The sequence below is a fragment of the Fringilla coelebs genome (assembly GCF_963513975.1).
Source record: "Fringilla coelebs genome assembly, chromosome: 13".
Lineage (NCBI taxonomy): Eukaryota > Metazoa > Chordata > Aves > Passeriformes > Fringillidae > Fringilla > Fringilla coelebs.
The window spans coordinates 16,716,271-16,734,211 of NC_140039.1; the positions used below are offsets into that span (position 1 = coordinate 16,716,271).

At 45.6% G+C, this 17,941-nt stretch overlaps 1 protein-coding gene across 1 annotated transcript in view; it reads right to left on the reverse strand.

Moving 5' to 3' along the window:
* Window positions 1–17,941, reverse strand: part of LRIG1 (leucine rich repeats and immunoglobulin like domains 1) — a 90,437-nt gene that overhangs the window by 34,151 nt on the left and 38,345 nt on the right. The window contains exon 3 of the mRNA XM_084214623.1: window positions 17,145–17,219. Coding sequence (XP_084070749.1) covers window positions 17,145–17,219 — 75 coding nt within the window. The remainder of the gene's footprint in view (window positions 1–17,144; window positions 17,220–17,941) is intronic.

The following is a 17,941-nucleotide window of genomic DNA, read 5'->3' on the forward strand; positions in this document are numbered from 1 at the left end:
AATAAGTAAACACAAACCCAACAAAAGCTACGTAACATTCTTCATTCCTAAGGATTCATCTGAAAATTCCCAGCTTTGCACTGTGCTACAGCGATTCATAACGCACAGAAATAAGAAATCCTGCAAACATTCTTGTTGGCATTTCCTTCTCTTGTGCTACTTTTGTCCTGCTGTAGGATTAGGACAACTCTGCAGTGCCAGTGCCTGCCCAAGCACCAGCTGCAGGATCAGACCTGCACTGATCACCTGTGTTTGCTGCCTGCCCACAACAGCCTGAGAGATTCACCCTAAGGTTTTTCTTCAGAGAAAGTCCTACCAACTGCCCTCAGTTTGCTTCCACAGCCACCAAACAGTTAAACACCTTTAGATCTCATCTGTACTCGACTGAGTCCTTTCCTCTGACTCCTTTCTGGCCTGAGTCAGTAGAGCAGAGTAATCAATTAAAAAAATACATTGTGCATTAGTCACAAGAGGCAGAGCACATGCCTGATGTGAATTTAGAGCAGTCACTGATATTACTGGCAAGGCTGTGAGTGAGGCACTCCAAACAGAGACGCTCAGCAGACACTTGGGAACTTGCTGAATAATAAGAGATAGTAAAGAGAGTTCAGACAAGTGCTGTGCCTCAATCCATCCAGACACCTACTGGGTGAGCAGAGGAGGGGACAGCAGCCAGTGAAAGCACTCAACGCAAGCCCCAGCTCCCCCTCAAAAGCATCAGCCCTTTGAAACAAAAACTGGGGGATGTGTAACACAGCTTTTCAGGCACTTCCAGCTGTTTAGGAGCCCATCTTCTCCAGGTTCACCCCCACTTCAGGCTCTCCCAGGGGTTCAGACAAGCCCCTTTGGAAGAAAACCTCCCTTTGACAGAAAATGCCAGCAGCACATGGCAAGGGACCTGCTCTCCACACCATCATCTGCTCCTTTACCCTTCCTGTTATTAAAACCAGATTGTTTCACCACAACCTTTGCTGGTGTCCACAGCAGGAAGAGTGAAAAATCTGCAACCCCAGAACAATTTGCTTTTGGGAGACTCAACCTTTAAACAGCCAGCACATGGCCCTTGCTTAATGCTGGGGAAACAGGCACAGAAACACTACTTTGAGGAGTTTAAATGATAATTAATTCAGTGCAGGCTCAGAAAACACTAAGGACAAATTTTACAGCACTATAGCAGTGTGCTGTTAATACAATGCAACAATGTGTCACGAAAAATCAAAGGAAAGCAATAATTTATGTCTCCAAACTGGCTATTCCATGGGTTACCTGCACACAGGCCTCTACAACCACAACTATTTCAAAGGTAATGACATGGCTGCTATCCAAAAGACCAATATTCAATTACAGCTGGAAATAAAATATGAATTTTCCCATCCCTGCACCTAGCAGGACAGTGGTGCACTGAACTTATAGTACAGAGGGACTAAAATACAGGAAAAATCACTATACCCAGAATTTGGTGACCTCCATTAATTAAACACATGGGCAAGGGGAATTTCTTTCCCCCTAGGACTAGGTTGGGTTTTGTTTTTTTTTTTTTTTGCAATTAACTGGATTAGTAGAATCACAAGGTTCAGAAATTTTAAATCTTTTTTTCCTCCTGAAAACAAGAGCACCCATTAAATGTGCATCCAAGCCTGACTTGGGAGAGTACCTCAACACAGACATAACTGAAAGCAAACCACAAGCACATTTTCTGGAGCTCTCCTGAAGCAGGGGCTGTGAGTTCAGCTCTGATCTCATCTAAGCTGAGATGGCTGAGATGAATCTGGCTGTAAATTAACAGGAAATGAAGGCTTGTACAAACGAACGTGGAGAATCTATAAATCACCTGACAATCTCTACACAGGGCAGCAAAGTCTGCAAGGGACTGAGAGCACAGAGTGAATCTGGACATGAAATGCTCTCCAGAAGCCAATGTTTTTTTGGGTGTTTTTTTCTTCTTCTTTTGGAGTATTAATATTTTTGTGCTTTGGTTGCTCAATATATATCCACTATGCCTGCCTGCCAGATCTCCCAACCCATCCCAGAAGACAGACTTGAAGAAGGGAAGAAAAGGACAGGAAAGAACTATTTGGTTTGAGCCTTGTTCGCAGTTTCCAGGTGACTTCTGTCTGTTCGCCTCTCGCTTTTCATGTGCTGCAGCTGGCAGATGAGAGGGATACATTATTTTACAAAGGCAGAAAAACTGGCTCCTTTCTCTCCCTCTCCCCCTTTCCTTCAAACATGGGCTGACTCCAAATGTAACTCGCAGCTCCAAACACCATCCCGGGCCAGTCCCAGCTGGGGAATGTCAGACAGTTCGCTGCAAAGCGCTGCACCCTCTCAAAGCACTGCACTTCAAACAAAGCCTGGGACTTTTCCTATACACAGCATGTGATATGAAGGCAACATAGCCCAAACCTTTTACTAGCTTGATTACAATTTATTTTTCATTCTTTTGGTAAGGGCCCAAATGTGATTTAACCCTTACTGTTACTACTTGGATCCTCTCAGCTCTCTTGCCTTTGTTCCCCTGTTTATCGCAAGGGAGTTTTGCAGAAAAAAAACCAAAAAAACCAGTGATGTTATGAATTTGCCTCTCCCCTTTATCACTGACTGGAAAAGGGCTGGGTTTCTCCCAACCACTTCACACTGGGTTGGCTTCAAATGTGACAGATCAGATTTTAGAACCAATTGCCAAAACCAGGCGTTAAAGCACGAATAATTGGTGCTTGCACAACCAACACCTCCAGGTATCCTTTCCTCTCCCCACTCCTTGGGTATCACAGCCTGGAAACAGCCTTCCCCGCCTCACTTCAGCCAGTGTTACCTCAAGAGTGTACAATGACAGGGCTTCAATGTGAGATTGTGCAATTAGAGACTGGAGCGGGAGCCAAGTCTCTTGGTTTCTATTCCCAGCTCTGGCACAGACTCATCTGCCTTGGGCAAGTTCCTTAACCCCTCTCTACCTCTGGCTTTCCAATGTGCATGGAAAAGGACTATCCAGCGAGGATGATGAAGCCTTTGCTGAGGACTAAAAACCTGGAGTGGAAGCAGCTCAAGCGAAACAGAAATCATAGGAACTAAGGAGCCCATCCAAGTCCATTTCGGTTTGTTTACGAATATGGGAGGATCTGGCTAAAACAACTGAGCTTCCAAGTTCATACCCAACATCATTCCCAGAGACACCTCATCTGCAGCTAGCACAGACCTGGAGCTGGAACACCTCCGTGCCAAGCTAAGGTAATGGCAGTCAGCAGCCATCCCTTCTGCACTCCCTGTGCACATGGCACTTGTTCAGGAACTCCTTCACCCTGGGGTCAGCACCAGCTCCGGGGCCGCAGAGCGAGAGGAGAGCTGGGTGGATCCAGCCTCCAGCCCCTCAGTTTAACCCCTCAGGGCAGCACAGCCCCTACACTCTGCACAGACCCCTTGGGCTTACAGGAAATTTGGACCATCCCCAGGCAGCTCCTTGCTGAAGCGAGGAGCCCGCGAGGAAACCAACGCAACGCGCTCTCTGCTCCTCCGCGCTGAGAAAAACAAGCAGAACGTTCCAGCAAAGCCAAAGCCTGTTTGGGTTTGCTCAGAGTCGGGAGGGAGCTGGAGGGGGTGGCAGGAAAATAACAGGTGGCGCAAAGTCAAAGGCTTGCAGCATTTCCAGGAATCTCAGCTTGTATTTTAGAGGTAAAGTTACACTTTAATCCCGGTGCGTTTCCTCGTTCGAAGCGTCTTTGTGAATATTTATTTGATAAACAGGCTGTGAAACATTTTCCACCAGACCTAATAGGGGAAGAATTCACCTTCCTCTTTGCAGCAAGCAAGGACAACACCACTCAGTCTAATTTATACCTTAGGTTCAAACTCCTCGCGTGCAATGGATGCAAAGAGCAGCACAAAAACGTTCCTTTGTTGTTTGAGCCACATCCACTCCCCCCAGCAGCTGCCCACTCCAAAGCAGAAAATCAAAGCAAGACCCTCAGACAGGAATGCACAAGGGGCTTTGCTTGGGCTGATTTAAATACAATCAGCACAAAACCTCCTGGTTTAGACAAAGCTTGAATTAAGGCTGCTGTAGCTGCAGTGTAAATGTTCAGAGCGAAGCGAGGCTAAAGGCAGGCAGAAGTCACATGCCTGGCCTTCATGTAGTGTCAGCTTACAGATCTGGCCCGGCTCACCAGAGAAAAAGGAAAGCTGTAATACGGCAAACCTATTAAACCAGCACCTGTTATAGGCATCAAAAATAAAATCGAGCTTCTAAAGAGGGGCTCTGCACCTCGGGCAGGGTTCTATTAATATGCCAGCACATTTTCAAAATTAGCGTACGAGGGAGATCACAGGACTAGAAAGAGAGAGATTTTCAAAAGTTCAGGGTTTGGTTAGTATTTCCATCCTGACAAAGTATTGAAGAAACAAAATGCTGGAGCCAGAAAGAGTTATGGGGTTTGGTACTGAAGGACAGGCGAGGTTTGGTGTCACAGAGTGGCTGTGCAAAGAGAGGGAGATCAAAGGCAGCGTAACCAGAGATGGATCACACACACTGTGACTAACACATGCCTGGAACTACCTGCCCTCCTCCTCCTGAGCTCAGAGGAGATGGAGATCCAGCACTGATCCTTCTAGAAACACTGAGGAAGATCAAAGACATGGGGTCCTAAGCTTTCACCTTACGTGATTTGCTGTTTGATTTTAGCTTGTCACTCACTACACAAACACAAAAAATAATCAATAAAATCATTGTTTCAGAGTAGAGTGCAATGCCTGAGTAATTTTCCTAACAAGGCAAGAAGGGTAACTGATAATCTGGAAGATGAATTTGTGTTTACAACAGCAGCAACATAAATGCTCCTGCTTTTCCTGGTCACCTTCTTACATTCAATAAATGAAGACCTCCTAAGTGATTTTTATTAACATATGGAAAGAAGGAAGCGGAAGAATGTCATTGGGATCTGCACATCAGCTTTGACTCATAGGTAAAACAATCTGTCAGTGGAGAATTTCTTACATGGTTTTAACATTTTACTCACAAGTTTTACTTCCAAAGACTTCTTTCAGAGAACTTTTTCTTCTCTACTGTGACTTGTGAAATGTCTGCTTTGGAGTACAGTGAAGCCATCTCTGCAGCTGAGGATGAAGTAAGCGTGCAGGTGACATGCTGGAAGTCTGTGTCACACCATTCTCTAGCTCTTCACATGAGACCTTCCCAAAAAAAATGAACTGCCTGATATGCATGAGCCTCACACTTCCCAAGTGCTCTGGAAAGCCCCACTAGCTGTCTGACACTTTGTGTTTCATATCAGCCTTTCCAGAATAATCCATGAGGCACAAGATTTTGTACTGTCACAAGAACATGTATTTTTATCCAACACAAAAATCGTATTTGCTTATGGGAAGTGCCCCACTGTCCTTTCAGAGCAAGGCTGCATGGGTTGCTGTTTGGACAGGAAGCAAGGATGCATGGAAGCAGCCCCCACTTTTCTCAGATGCTCTGAATCACTCCTTCCCTGAGGAATCCTGGCGGATTCCCAGGCTGTCACAGATACAGCTCTGTTTGTTCAGGTGCTGGCTGCACACACAACAAGAGCAGAGCAGTGGCAGGCCAGGCAGCCACTGCATTTTAGGGTCAGCCACACAAAACAAACCAACCCAAAAAACACCACCCCCAAGGAAAAAAAAAAACACCAAAACCCCAAACCATTGGGAAAAAAAGCCACTTGTATAATTTTTTATGGATATCCAAACTTTCCCTTAAAGGTTTATATGCTCCACCTAAGACTGTAAGTCAAGATCTTCCCTCTCCCTAGTACTCCTTCAGAAAAAGGTCTAAGATGAAGGAAACAAAATCCGTGAGCATTTTACAGTGTTCTTCACTTAAAATCATATAAAGGAATAATGCATGAAACAAGCTGATGGAGCTATTCCAACTACCTCTAACTACAGCAGAAAATCTGAAGAGGATTTATTCATCTGCTCTACATCAGGTTCAAACCAGATATATTCCAGGGGGCTTTTATTTATCAGGTCCTGTTCTCACCCTGTTTTGTGGTTTAGGATGGAGAAGCATGAAGCAAACTACCCCCAGCTACACACAGCTGGGACAAGACAGGGGGGTAAAAAAACAACCTGGGCTTTTGGGTTTTTTTGAAGATGGAGGGGATGGGGAAAAAATTGGAACCTTTCACAGTGAAGTGACTGTGTCTCTATTCCAGGTCATGGATGCTTGGAGGCAGAAATCAGTCTGGGAGATGAGATTTGCTAATTCACCCCTTTGGGCCTGGGAGCAGCTGCCACCTGCAGAGGGCTGTGCTATGAACTCGATTCCCACAAGCAAACTCTTACTCACACAAATAGTTCCACTGCAGTCAACAGCACTGTTCATGTGAGCCCAGTGTGACCCAGGGGCTATGTTTTCACTGTCTATTATTAAAGGCTACTCTGTGGCCACTCACAGGACCAAGCTCATCTGCCTCTCACATTGATGGACTGCAACCACTGACCCTGCTGCACTCCCAGTGGCCTCAGAGCATCCTCGTGCCCAGGGTACCCAAGCATGGGCAGATGTTATCCTGCTGGATAGGCAGGATCCCCCAGGCACGCTCCCACAGCTCCTTCACAGGCAGCCACATGGATAAGAGGAGGGGATCAAGTATTCTCTTTTTAAAATCTTTCCCAGCAGCTGGACATAAGCAAAGGCCTGGATCTAATGAACAGCCATTAATGGAATTTCTTGGGTTAAGTATGAACAGCATGAAGGAAAGCCCTTCTCCTACTGTAACCAAAACCACCACGTACCCACTGAGATACATATTCTCTTTGAGTATTTCTGAACTAGCACTGTTTATGTAAGCTTTCTGACTTCTTACATGACCTTACATTGTGTGCTAGATCCACTGAGGTAAGCCATGTCATTTTTCAAAGCTCTCTCCCTCCCGGACTTTGATCTGCATTTCCTTTCACTGGACTTTGCCTTGCCACCATATGATTTTGGATATTTTTTGCAACATACAACTTCCTAAGCCTTCAGCGTTTCATTCCACTGAGAGAACAAAACGTGTGGGACAGGCAGGATTAGAATTTAGTCATCTTTACAACAGAGGCTGTCTTATCTCTTCAGAAGATTACACAACCTGCTGTGACATCAAAGCAAATAGAGATTCCTGAAGACAAGACAGTCTCTGTTATGGGCACAGTCCCCCCATCAGCAACTGGGTGGCTCTAAGAGGACCAGCTCTCTTCTGGTTACACTGCATGTTTCATCAAGATTGTGCTCTGCAGCAGCTTTTAAAATGATGCATTCACAAAGGGCACAGATCCATTAAACAGGCTGTGCAAAGCATCTCTCATTGTCTGCCACGGCTTCTCTGTAACGAGCCTCCCTGAACCTGTGTGAACTTGACCCCAAAGCATCTCAGTGATGATCTGCAGAGCCCTGAGCACACCCTTCAATATACACCACGATGGAGGATGCACCTGCAAGGGTTGGGGCCAGGTACCTTCAGCAGGAGCTGCCCAACCTGTGATGCAGTTTGGCCAAAGGCACAAGGGAGGGACAGATCTCTAAGCCACCGTCACTGCTGGTTTTGGAAGGGGCAGTTTGCAAGCACTGAGAGCTGTATGAGCCTTTCACCCCCTCCCCTCCAGCCCTCTGTCCATGCCCCTGCCACTTCTCACATTCCCTGACCTCCATGTGGAGCAAGCACTGAGAAAGGCTGCAAAGGAGAGGAGAGGCTCTTCTGAGTGCTGAACTCTGCTAAGGAGGAGAATTGTCCTATGGGAATAGAAGGAAGGGAGTCATATAAGGTAAATGGCAGTTTTCACACAAGAATGCAGGAAACCACAGGGCTCTGCACCAGCTGTCTGAACGGGGTCGTGGCACTCAGCAGAGCCTCTTTGAAGGAAGGGCTGCATCAGTATTTGAAAGGGGTCATTCAGTTGCTGGCAGATGACAGTCAGGTCAGTGTTTCCATGCTTTACATCTCATATCTTCGGTGTGCTACTCTTTTGCTCTGCCACTGGCTTTTCCTCTTGTGCTTCTCCCTCAAGGGCTTTCTTCTGCCACTGATACATGCCAGCCAAACTCAATTTCCTATCACAAATTAAATGCATAAGCAACTCTTTGAAGCCAAGAAAGAGGCTAGCTTCACCCCACCGCTTTGCTGCTCTGATCATCTCCTGCTCTGCACAGCCCCACACCTGCCCAATGCCCCTGTCAGGGTGCTGCCTAGCCCCCCACCTTATCACTGCCTTCAAGATGAGTCAGGTCTGTGATAAGGAAGAACAGAAACCCAAAAATCAGACCCAGCCCAGATGCCAACTGAACCAGCACAGAGCAGGGGCTGGAGCACAGACAGCAGCTTCCTTTCGTTTCATTGCATGCAAGTTTTGCGCTTCTAATCAACAAGGATGGCATTTCCATTTGAAAGCAGAGAAGATCCAAAAGCACAGGGCATGGAGGCACTTTCATCCTTAAATCCTGATACTGATTTTAGTTTCTCTTTGTGTAATACATGATCAAAGTAAATAAGATCCACCACAGCCTAGAGAGCACATGTGTTTTGTGGGTGGTTTTGTTTTGCTTTTGTCTCCCCACGGGAGTGAGGAGGGGAAAATAACACAAGGGGAGAAGCAATTCAAGTGCAAACCAAATGCAATGGCTCTGCCCATGATGCTGCAATTTTCATCCAAATTTTAACTGCAAGCAGACTCCTCGACAGCATGCACTGTCTGTGTCTCTAAGCCACGATGGGACACAGGGGCTTTTCCCACCTTTGACAGGAACACAATAAAATCAGGATTTAACTACAGTGATGATAAGGGAGGTAAAGAAAGGACAACATACTTGAATTCATCTTCCACACCATCAAACTCTCAGTCTCCTGGAACTTGCAGCCCAAGCTGCTACAAGACCTGCCTCTTGAAAAAAGCAGCATTTGAAGAAACACATTTTTGACTGGCCAGTCAAACTCCTGTTAACACTTGAGAGATGTAGATAGGCTGGCTGTTCTGTCTGCTCCAACATGACACACACTTGTGCTCTGTTGAAAGGGCTTATCTGTCTTGTCAGCAAGGTCACAGGAACAGGGATTGCCTCTGGGCAGACTTCACTGAGCTCTGCTCGGCTCACACTGCTCTGCCTGCAAGAAGGAATAGCTCCTATGTGGAAAGGCAGTGGTCAAGTTAGCAAAGAAAAGAGCTGCTCTTCACAAGAACAGGCACCCTGTTGGTAATGAAGCTCATCAAGTAGGAAGGGTGGCTCTGGGAAACCCCAGAACAAACCCCAGAACATCCAGGGAAGAAGAAATTTGGGGTTTAGAGTAGAACTGCCTCTGTGCTAAGCCAGGCTGGTGTAAAACAGGCTGTTCAAGCTTCCCTGGTAAAGATCTTGTAAAGTCAAGTGTAAGCATTCACCACCACTTGGCCAGTAAATTCTCCAAGCTTCTACAGTAAGACCATTTACATCTTCAGTTCCTCCTATTTTGAAAAAGATTGCTGTTCTCTCAAGGAAACAAACTTGAGGGCAAAAATATCTTGGCAAGATCACCAAAAAGTGTGCTTTTTCCAGGGTACCTGAGGGATTACAGAAAGTCCAATCCCTTGGCCTGATTGCTCATGCTAACCACCACCCTGGTCAGCAACTGCTTGCACAGTCTGTGATCTGCAGCAGATGGACTGGGCAGGAAATGATTTTTAAGTCTAAAATCCATGAGCCATTTACAGATTCTTTTGTCATCAACTCTTAATTCTACCTCTCCCCAACTCCCTTTATCTGCTCAGATCTGACCACTAACACAGCTGTCTTTTCACTCGGACAGCCCTGCACTCCAGTTTCATTTTCCAGCTACCTTTGCTATTTTTCCCTGATGTGCAATTGAACATTAAATGGCTTGACAGGCAGAACATGTACTCACCCAACCACTTATTCCCAATCAATATTCACGTGGAATTCCTGTTAACAAGCAGGAGTTATGCACACAAACCTAAGGGAGCGTGGCCTCTCAAGTGATCACTCCATCTGAAGGTGTGACAGATCACTCTCTCATCTCTCTTAACCAGCAATCACATTTTCCACTCTGCACACCCCCAGCAGGGCTGCTTTTGCAAGATAATCACTATTGACAAGATCTCTATTGTTCACTTCTGCAATTAATTGGGGAATTTGACATGGGTTAAAAATAAGAGAAAATCCAGCACGTAGCTGGCTTTTATTCAGTTAGAAATGAGCTTTCTGCAGACTTTTTTGCTAATCTCTTCCAACCTTAACCTAGAAGGATCACATTCAAGTGAACATTTTCTTCACCCTACAGTAGTCCTAAAGGTGCCAGTGTTTTATGCCACCCAAGTTAAACCCCACAATTCTACCCCCACCCCTGTTTTTACTCCTCTCTGGGATCTATTTCATGCTCTGAACAAGCACCACTGTCTACAACCAGGATAAGTGGGGACTAGCTGCTCAATCTCAGCAGGGATGTGGGAACAGCTTCTTTATATTGTGCAATTTTGATAAAAAGCTGAATTGGCTAAGCTTGCAGAGAAGAACATGGAGAGAGAATTTTACCCCAAAATAATTCAACTTGCTTTTACTGTAGCTTCAACTTGACTTTTACTCACCCCTGAGCAAACTTAATTGCCACTGCCAGCAGTTTTTAGGCAGGAAACTCCAATATGCTAAAAAAACTTTCAACTCAGCAAGTTATTTATATTTGAAACCTGCTTGGTCTGTGAAGACTAACAAAGGAATTGCTTTGTAGATGTGTGCTTTATTTGCCATATGCCATTAAATGAGACAGTCAATCCACCACAGATATTAATAGTAGCAATTTTGGGCTATTCTAAGGCTCAAATATGAAGCTGTTCTTCATACTGACCTTAACAAAAGATCATGGTTGCAGATGACCCTAACAACTGATGTAGGCTTGATGTGCAGAGGGACAGAACTTGCACTTTGTGCTCCTGCCCTTGGAGATGCTTTCCATCCAGGAGTTCCAGCTGCCCTGAGGCAGATGGAGGAAGCAGATCCACCCAAAGGGGAATTTACTTTGGGGTATAATTAATATGTGGGTCATGCACAAAAAGTTCCTCTTCCAGTATCCCAACCCCTAACCCTGTGCTCTGTCCCACTGGTGTCCTCTCCTCCCTCCAGACACACACCAACCCAGCATGGCCTGCAAACATCACACAGATGCCAGAGCAGACCTGGCCTAGCTCAAAGCAATTCTCTGCTCACAGAAGAAGCTGCCACGGCTGCACAAAATGCTTGTTATTAAATACATAACTGAGCAGCCTCCAGGGGTAACTGGTATTTCATGAGCTGCCACCAACTTTCACTATCTTTATCCTCTGGCCAATTTTTACACTCCACTGTATGTGCCCAGATTACTTTCTGATGCTCTTTTGTTGAGTCTGATAACTGTGTGCTTTACTGCTGCTGCTTTTCCAGAAGAAATTATTACTCATTTCCCTGGAATAGCCTCAGATCCTTTGCCATTTCCATGCACTCATGTTATATCTAAAAGCTCAAAGAGGACATGCAAATGATTAGAACAGTTCCAACAGCACAAAAGAAAAGTCAAAACAGCATCTCTTCTGGTGCTTGGGAGTACATGATTAATGAGAGTTTTCTCCACTGGGAAAGGCTCCTGCAGTCTTTGGCCTCAAAAACTTGCAGACTTTACACACCAGAGCCTTAATATGAACTCTGAGCAAAACAAACTTCAGAGGTGAGTTTCAGAATATCTTACGCCTGTACATTGCTGCACACTGAACAGCCCGTCAGCATTCTTTTAATTTTCCCTTTCCATATTAATGTATTTCACATCCAAACCCAGAAGCTCAGTAGTATAGCCTGTACAGCCCAACTCTCAGAAAGCAGCTCTCTCCATCTCCAAGGGGAATTACCTAAGCAAGCACTGGAGAATTGGCCCCTCCAGACATTACACCACGTAGGTGATGCAAGCAGGGGCTGGGGGTGAATCTGCTCCCATTATCTATCCACACCGCTCCACCTCAGTGAAGAAAACTTTCTCTGGGCCAATAAAGAGGAAGAGGGGAAGGCAGTGTGGTTTCTGAGCTGCCCAAGGCACGTCCTGCACACAGGCAGAGCTGCTGACTCCAAGCAGACCCCGCGAGGCACGGCCGCCTCTGACTCATCTGGATTTGGTGCTTGCGAGCACAAAACCTCTTGCTGCGACCCAGATGGAATTAACAGAGTAGTTTCCTTATTTCTAATTGTTAGATCATCCCTTTTTAACTCCAGCAAAGATGACTTGCAGATTAAAGCCCTTGGGGGTCAAGGCAGTTGTTCTGTTTGTACAGCAATTAGCACAGCAGGATCCCAGGCCACAAATGGCCTCCAAGGCTACGTCTGTGCCGTCTGCTCGCTCAAACCTCATTCCTCCTGCAAGCCAAACCTCCCAGCTCTCAACACCGCCCACAGAGAGGTTTTTACTCTGGCCTAGCCAGGAACACAAAGTGAGCTCACACCTCGTGTAGAGACCAGCTCAGGCTTGAGCTGAGCTCTGTGAGCAGCACAGCTGGCAGCAGCTCTGAGCTCTTCCCTCTAACAGGGTCACCCTGACAGAGCTGCAGCTGCAGTCCTGATGCCCAGCAGAGTCTGCAACATCTTCACCTGAAAAGCAAAGATGAAGCGAAGCCACATACCTCAAGCCCACCACCCCAGCTCCCAGGAAATCTTGCAGAAAGATTTGTGAGATCCCACTCAGAGCAGCAGAGCACAGGCTGCTTGCATTGTTTCAGATCACAAAGCAAGACACCTTTGTCCTGGATGAAAGCAAAACAGCAGCTCAAAGAATCTAATGGACCACATGGGTTTTCAGAAAGTCTCTGCAAAGCCCATCTGACAACACAAGTGAAGCAGTGCAAACAGCACTAAAATAACAGCAGCTTTCCCAAGCCTTCATTGTGGAAGAATGAGGCAACAGCTCAATAGTGCAATCCTGATTCTGACACATTATTGACTTCCTAGACCAGTCAAATTTAATCTAGTACAAAGGTCTAATGAGAGTCAAAGAAAATCAAAGTCAGACAAGAAACAAGGGTCACAATTTTAACAACGTGGCTAATTTAACGAGAATTATAAAGAAATCCCCAGCACTTAAGAAGAAAAGCTCTACAAGAAGCCATGCAAGTCAAATGGAAGAGACTGGCTGAAGTCTTTGACCTGTCTTACCTGACATCCAGATGGAACAGCATGGAGTACCCTCCTATCCATGAGGATCATGCTGCCCCAACCAGCACCTGAGCTCATCAGCCCTTTTCCAAGCAGCCCTAGCATGTTCCCTGCCACTCCCAGCTTCCAATTCTCTACGTATTTGCTTTTCAAATTTTACATGATCTATTTTGCCTGGGGCACAGCAGATCACTTACCCTTCTCCTATTAGCTCTCTGTTTAATTACAGTTTAATGTGAATTGATCTTTACATTAATGAGTCTGTAAAGAAGATTGATTTTCTTCAAGAGACTTTTCTGCTCAGTTTGGCAGCAGAGTAGTCCTATTGATTTCGCTTTCCCCAGTAAATACACTGCAGTGTCATTGCATCTTCTTGTGAATCAGCTAATCCTATTTCACACTCTTTTGCTCTAAAAATCCCTATTCTGAGTTCCTTGTTATCCGTGCTTATTCAGAGCAAGATGATGTGGCCAAAGCATCTCAAACAGCTCTGCCTGTTGCTAACACACAGCTGACTGCTGTGGGTCACTGTCCCCTTTGCTCCTCAATGGAGGCTTAAAAGACTAACAGTGAAAGAAATGAAAGTTCTTTGAAAGTGTTTAATCTGTTAACTTCCTTAATTCCCAGCCAGCTAAGGATGTGGCAGAGTGTTGTCTGTTTACCATGCTTGCTCCAGAGGTCTGGCCAGCACTCTCCACTGAGCCCTACAGCTGCCCAACAGCCTGTGGCAGAGGATGCTGACTGAATCAGGCTTGGAGCCAGGGCAGAGGACAAGGATCCACCTCTATCATCCTGTCCAAATGCCCCAAAACCCCTCCAGGGTGCAGTTACTCACATGTAGGTATATGCAGCAGCAATGTAGACAGGCTCCAGAGTAAGGCTGAGCTTGTGCCTGCTCAGGGGTTTGTAGAAAACCCATAATAGACCAGTGCAGGGCTAAGAGTTCTTCCATGCAAGTTAGTGAGGAAGCTGGATATAAACAGACTAAATTCTGCAAATAAATGGTTTCTTCCATCACCCCTTTCCCCACCAGATCAGGTAACAGGGTCTCCTCGAGAGCCTTCAGAGTTAACACACTGTAGCTGCACTGGGATGGGAAATCCTCAGCCAAGGGCATGTCAGTGAAAACATCCTGCCATCAACTCCCAAATGTCCAAGTCTAGGAGCTGTAAGTAAATTACAAATGCTGTGGGAATTTCAGGCAAGGTTCTCCTCGCAGCTATTCCGATGTAATTTCGGAATGAATCCAGACTCGGTCTCTCCCCCTCCCAGCTGAATTTCCTGGCTTTTGTTTGCACTAACAGATGTTTGCATTTAATGTCTGTCTTTATTTGGTAACCCCTACATAGATTATTTTTCCCTTCTGTTCTATTAAAAGCCTTATCAAGTCCCTTATGTTTGCTCTTGCTGAAATGAACGACTTTGGCAATATTTTCAGCATGCAAGGCAAACAAACTGATTCTTCGAGGAATAACTGAACTGAACCAAACTTCATGGCAGCATAGCAGGACAAAGCATTTCTGATACATATGTTATGTCTGCATCCAGCTGCAGCCTGGGACATCCAAAGGCTTCCAGAAAGCTTTGAGAATTCTCTCTTCAACAGATTCTCACATGCTCACATATATATTTAACTGGCCTTTGGTCCTCACACATGTGGGGTCAGGCAAGTTTTGGGTGATGGAGACAGGTAAGGAAAACCCAAAAGCAGGGAATGCAAAGCAAAGCTCATTAAAAAAAAAAGAAAGGAAAACCCCAAAAAATCCCCACACAACCACCAAACTTTATGGGAAATTGGAGTTTGGCAGTATCATTTCTCCCAGCCCCAAAATGAGAAAAAGTGCTTTCCCCTGTTTAGGAAGAGTAGGAGATGAAATAACTCATCCAGAAGGGATGTTTTGAGTGACAAATATACAAGCCTTGCTTTTATAATATATTAACAGTCCTTTGGAAATACTTAACCACATGCAATATACAAAACCTACTTCAGAGGTTTGTGAGGTAAACACACTTCACACATTTCTAAACACTGAAAAAAAAAAAGGAAATGTATTTATTTTTCTTTAGCATTAAGAATACACTGTAACACTATACACTTAAACATAAACCAGTTTCTCAGTACACAAGTCTTCATTATGAGTCTTCACCCTGGGTTTGCTTTGGCAGCCTCCCCAATTATTACTTCACAGATTGGAAGGCCAGAAGGAACCAGAATGACCATACAATCTGATTCCTTACATCACACAAGGCTAAACAACTTTACCCACCAATTTGCCTATCAAGCTCATTAACCTAGGGTTGAACTAAAGGCCCATCTTTTAGGAAGCCAACCAATTAAGGACTCCCAAAGATGGAGAAAACTTCACTTCCTCAGCAAATCATTCCAATGTGAGTCAGCAACATTGATTGGAGCAGGTACTTTAAAACATCTTTCAGGTTATTTTTATCTCTGATAAAAATTAAAAGGAAATGCAAGGGGGAAGAGAAGTGGCATTCTCTAATACAAGCTGAACAAAGAGACCCTTCTTGCAGAAGTATGACAGCAGTATTACAAATCCTGCTATCAGAGTTATTTATGTGCAGCAGCTGAGGAGAGCAATTCAGATTTCTGGAAAGTGATACTAAGCAGGTTTGTTCAGAATACCATTCTTTTATCATTTGGCTTTGTAGCTTCTCCTTCCTTCTGCACCACTCTGAAATTTCAGAGGAGCTGTAAATCTACTGCCTTCCACAAGTCATTATTCCCCCTTTCCAAACTGCTCATTTCATTTCAGGAATAAAAAACCCAAAGCTCCAGCGATTTGGTTCTTTGCCAACAGCTAAATTAATAGCAAAAATAACAACAGGGGCTTGTGGAACCCAGAGCATTTACAGACTTCATGAGAAAGAGAAGCCAATCTGGGGGGCCTAAAACTATATCCCTGCATGGCAAATTCTGTGCAAGCTTTCCATCCATAAATCAGATTTCTGAAGGTCTTTTTCAAAGCCTGGTGCACAGCACAAATGTGGCAGCACAGGAAGTCAGCAGATAAAGACAGCCTCAGAGAAAGTCAGAGCCTTTTGAGCAAGAGAGGCCAATCAGCTGGTGGTGTGGTCACAGGCATTTTCCAGCCCAAGAAGCACCAAATCCATGGATGACACAGATACCTGCCTGCAGGTGTACTGCAGGGCCCTGCAGGCTGGAAGCCACCACCTGAACTGCTCCAGTCCCTATTAGCCATACAGAGTTCCCAGGAGCCTGGGAGGTATCATGCATGCCTCAGCAAAATTCCTTCTCAGTGCACAGTACAAGCAGACACATGCAAAAAATTATTTTAGAAGTCCACACTCTTTAGATACTGAATAGTTTGGTATTTTAATGTTTTATTCCCTTCAGCAGCACCGTGGACCCAAGATCCTTGGGGGCTAATACATAAGGGCTCTCAGGTGTCTGATGCTTCTGTGGTCACCTAAACTACCAAAGTTAGGAACTTCAAACCTTCTGCAGATCATGCTTTACAATCACTGCTCTCTCAAAAGAAAATGTTAAAGAGAAGTTGAAAGAAATCATAAAAACAGGTCTGGAATGAGTTCCCTAAAAGATTAAGATATGAACAGTCTCTGCCTTTAAGAGGAAAGAAGAAATTATCAGAACAGGGCCAGGAATAAAAAGAACAACAAAGAAAATGTAAAATTTAATAGCACAAGTATGACCTAATGGTTGAAACCCAAAGGCAGATGACAAAAAATGTTTTATTCAACTTGTGGAATTTACTGACATAAGTTACCACTAACCATAAGCACCACACACAACCTCACACAAATCCCACTACTCCAGGTGATGTTTCTTAATTAAGGATAATTAATTCTTCAATTTCTTAACAAGCCAAAAAGCAAAATCTAGAGTCAGCAGGAACGAGTGCGACACCCATGAAACTCTCAGAGGCAGCTAAACCCTCCCTGGAGAGAGCCCCGAGGCAGAGGAGGGGCAGTGACTTACAGGTGCAGGGAGCGGATGCCGGCAGCAGCGGATCCCAGGGAGGGAATGGCACTCAGCTCGTTGTGGTCCAGCCTCCTGCAAGAAACAGAAATGGAGGGTTGAAGGCAAGCAGCCTGTGCCCAGGCACAGAGGAGCAGGGGAGGGCTGGCACTGGGGCAGAAGCCTCCATGTGAAGGGTTTTTCTGGACCTGTGCTGCCACACCTTGCTCTGTAACACAGGAGCCACCATCACTGGTTCCACTTTGTTGTCTTTATAAGAACAGGGCTTTTCCCCCTCTGCCACCCACTCCCCAAAGTGCCAGGCAGGAAAACATCGTTCCACAGCCCTCCACTAGCCTGTGTTTCCAGAGTCAAACCTGAGACAGGTTTTGCACCTTAAGGCCATGTGTGCCATGGCTCAGAACAGGAAATTAACCCCTTCCCCTGCTCACACCAGGTCAGGGCCTGGGGGCACAGCCTCATGGCATCCTCTCCACAACAGGCCCAGCTCTGGAAATCCCAGAGGGATTCCCTCCCAAAGGCAGCAGCAGCACAGCACTGCTGGGCACAGAAATGTCACCAGGCACAGAAATGTCACCAGGCACAGGGGCCCTGCTCCAGGCAGCTGGGGAGCACAGAGAGCCCCTGGCTCATGGCAGCACCAGCACAGACACGTCCCCTGCCAGGGCCTAATGCTTCGAGTGTTTTTCTGACTGAAAGCAGATCCTTGCCATGTGACTGGCTCTTCCTTGCTTTAAAGAGCCCTTGTTTGTACGGTGAATTAGTCAATTAATTACTGTAACAGTCGCTCGTCTGGC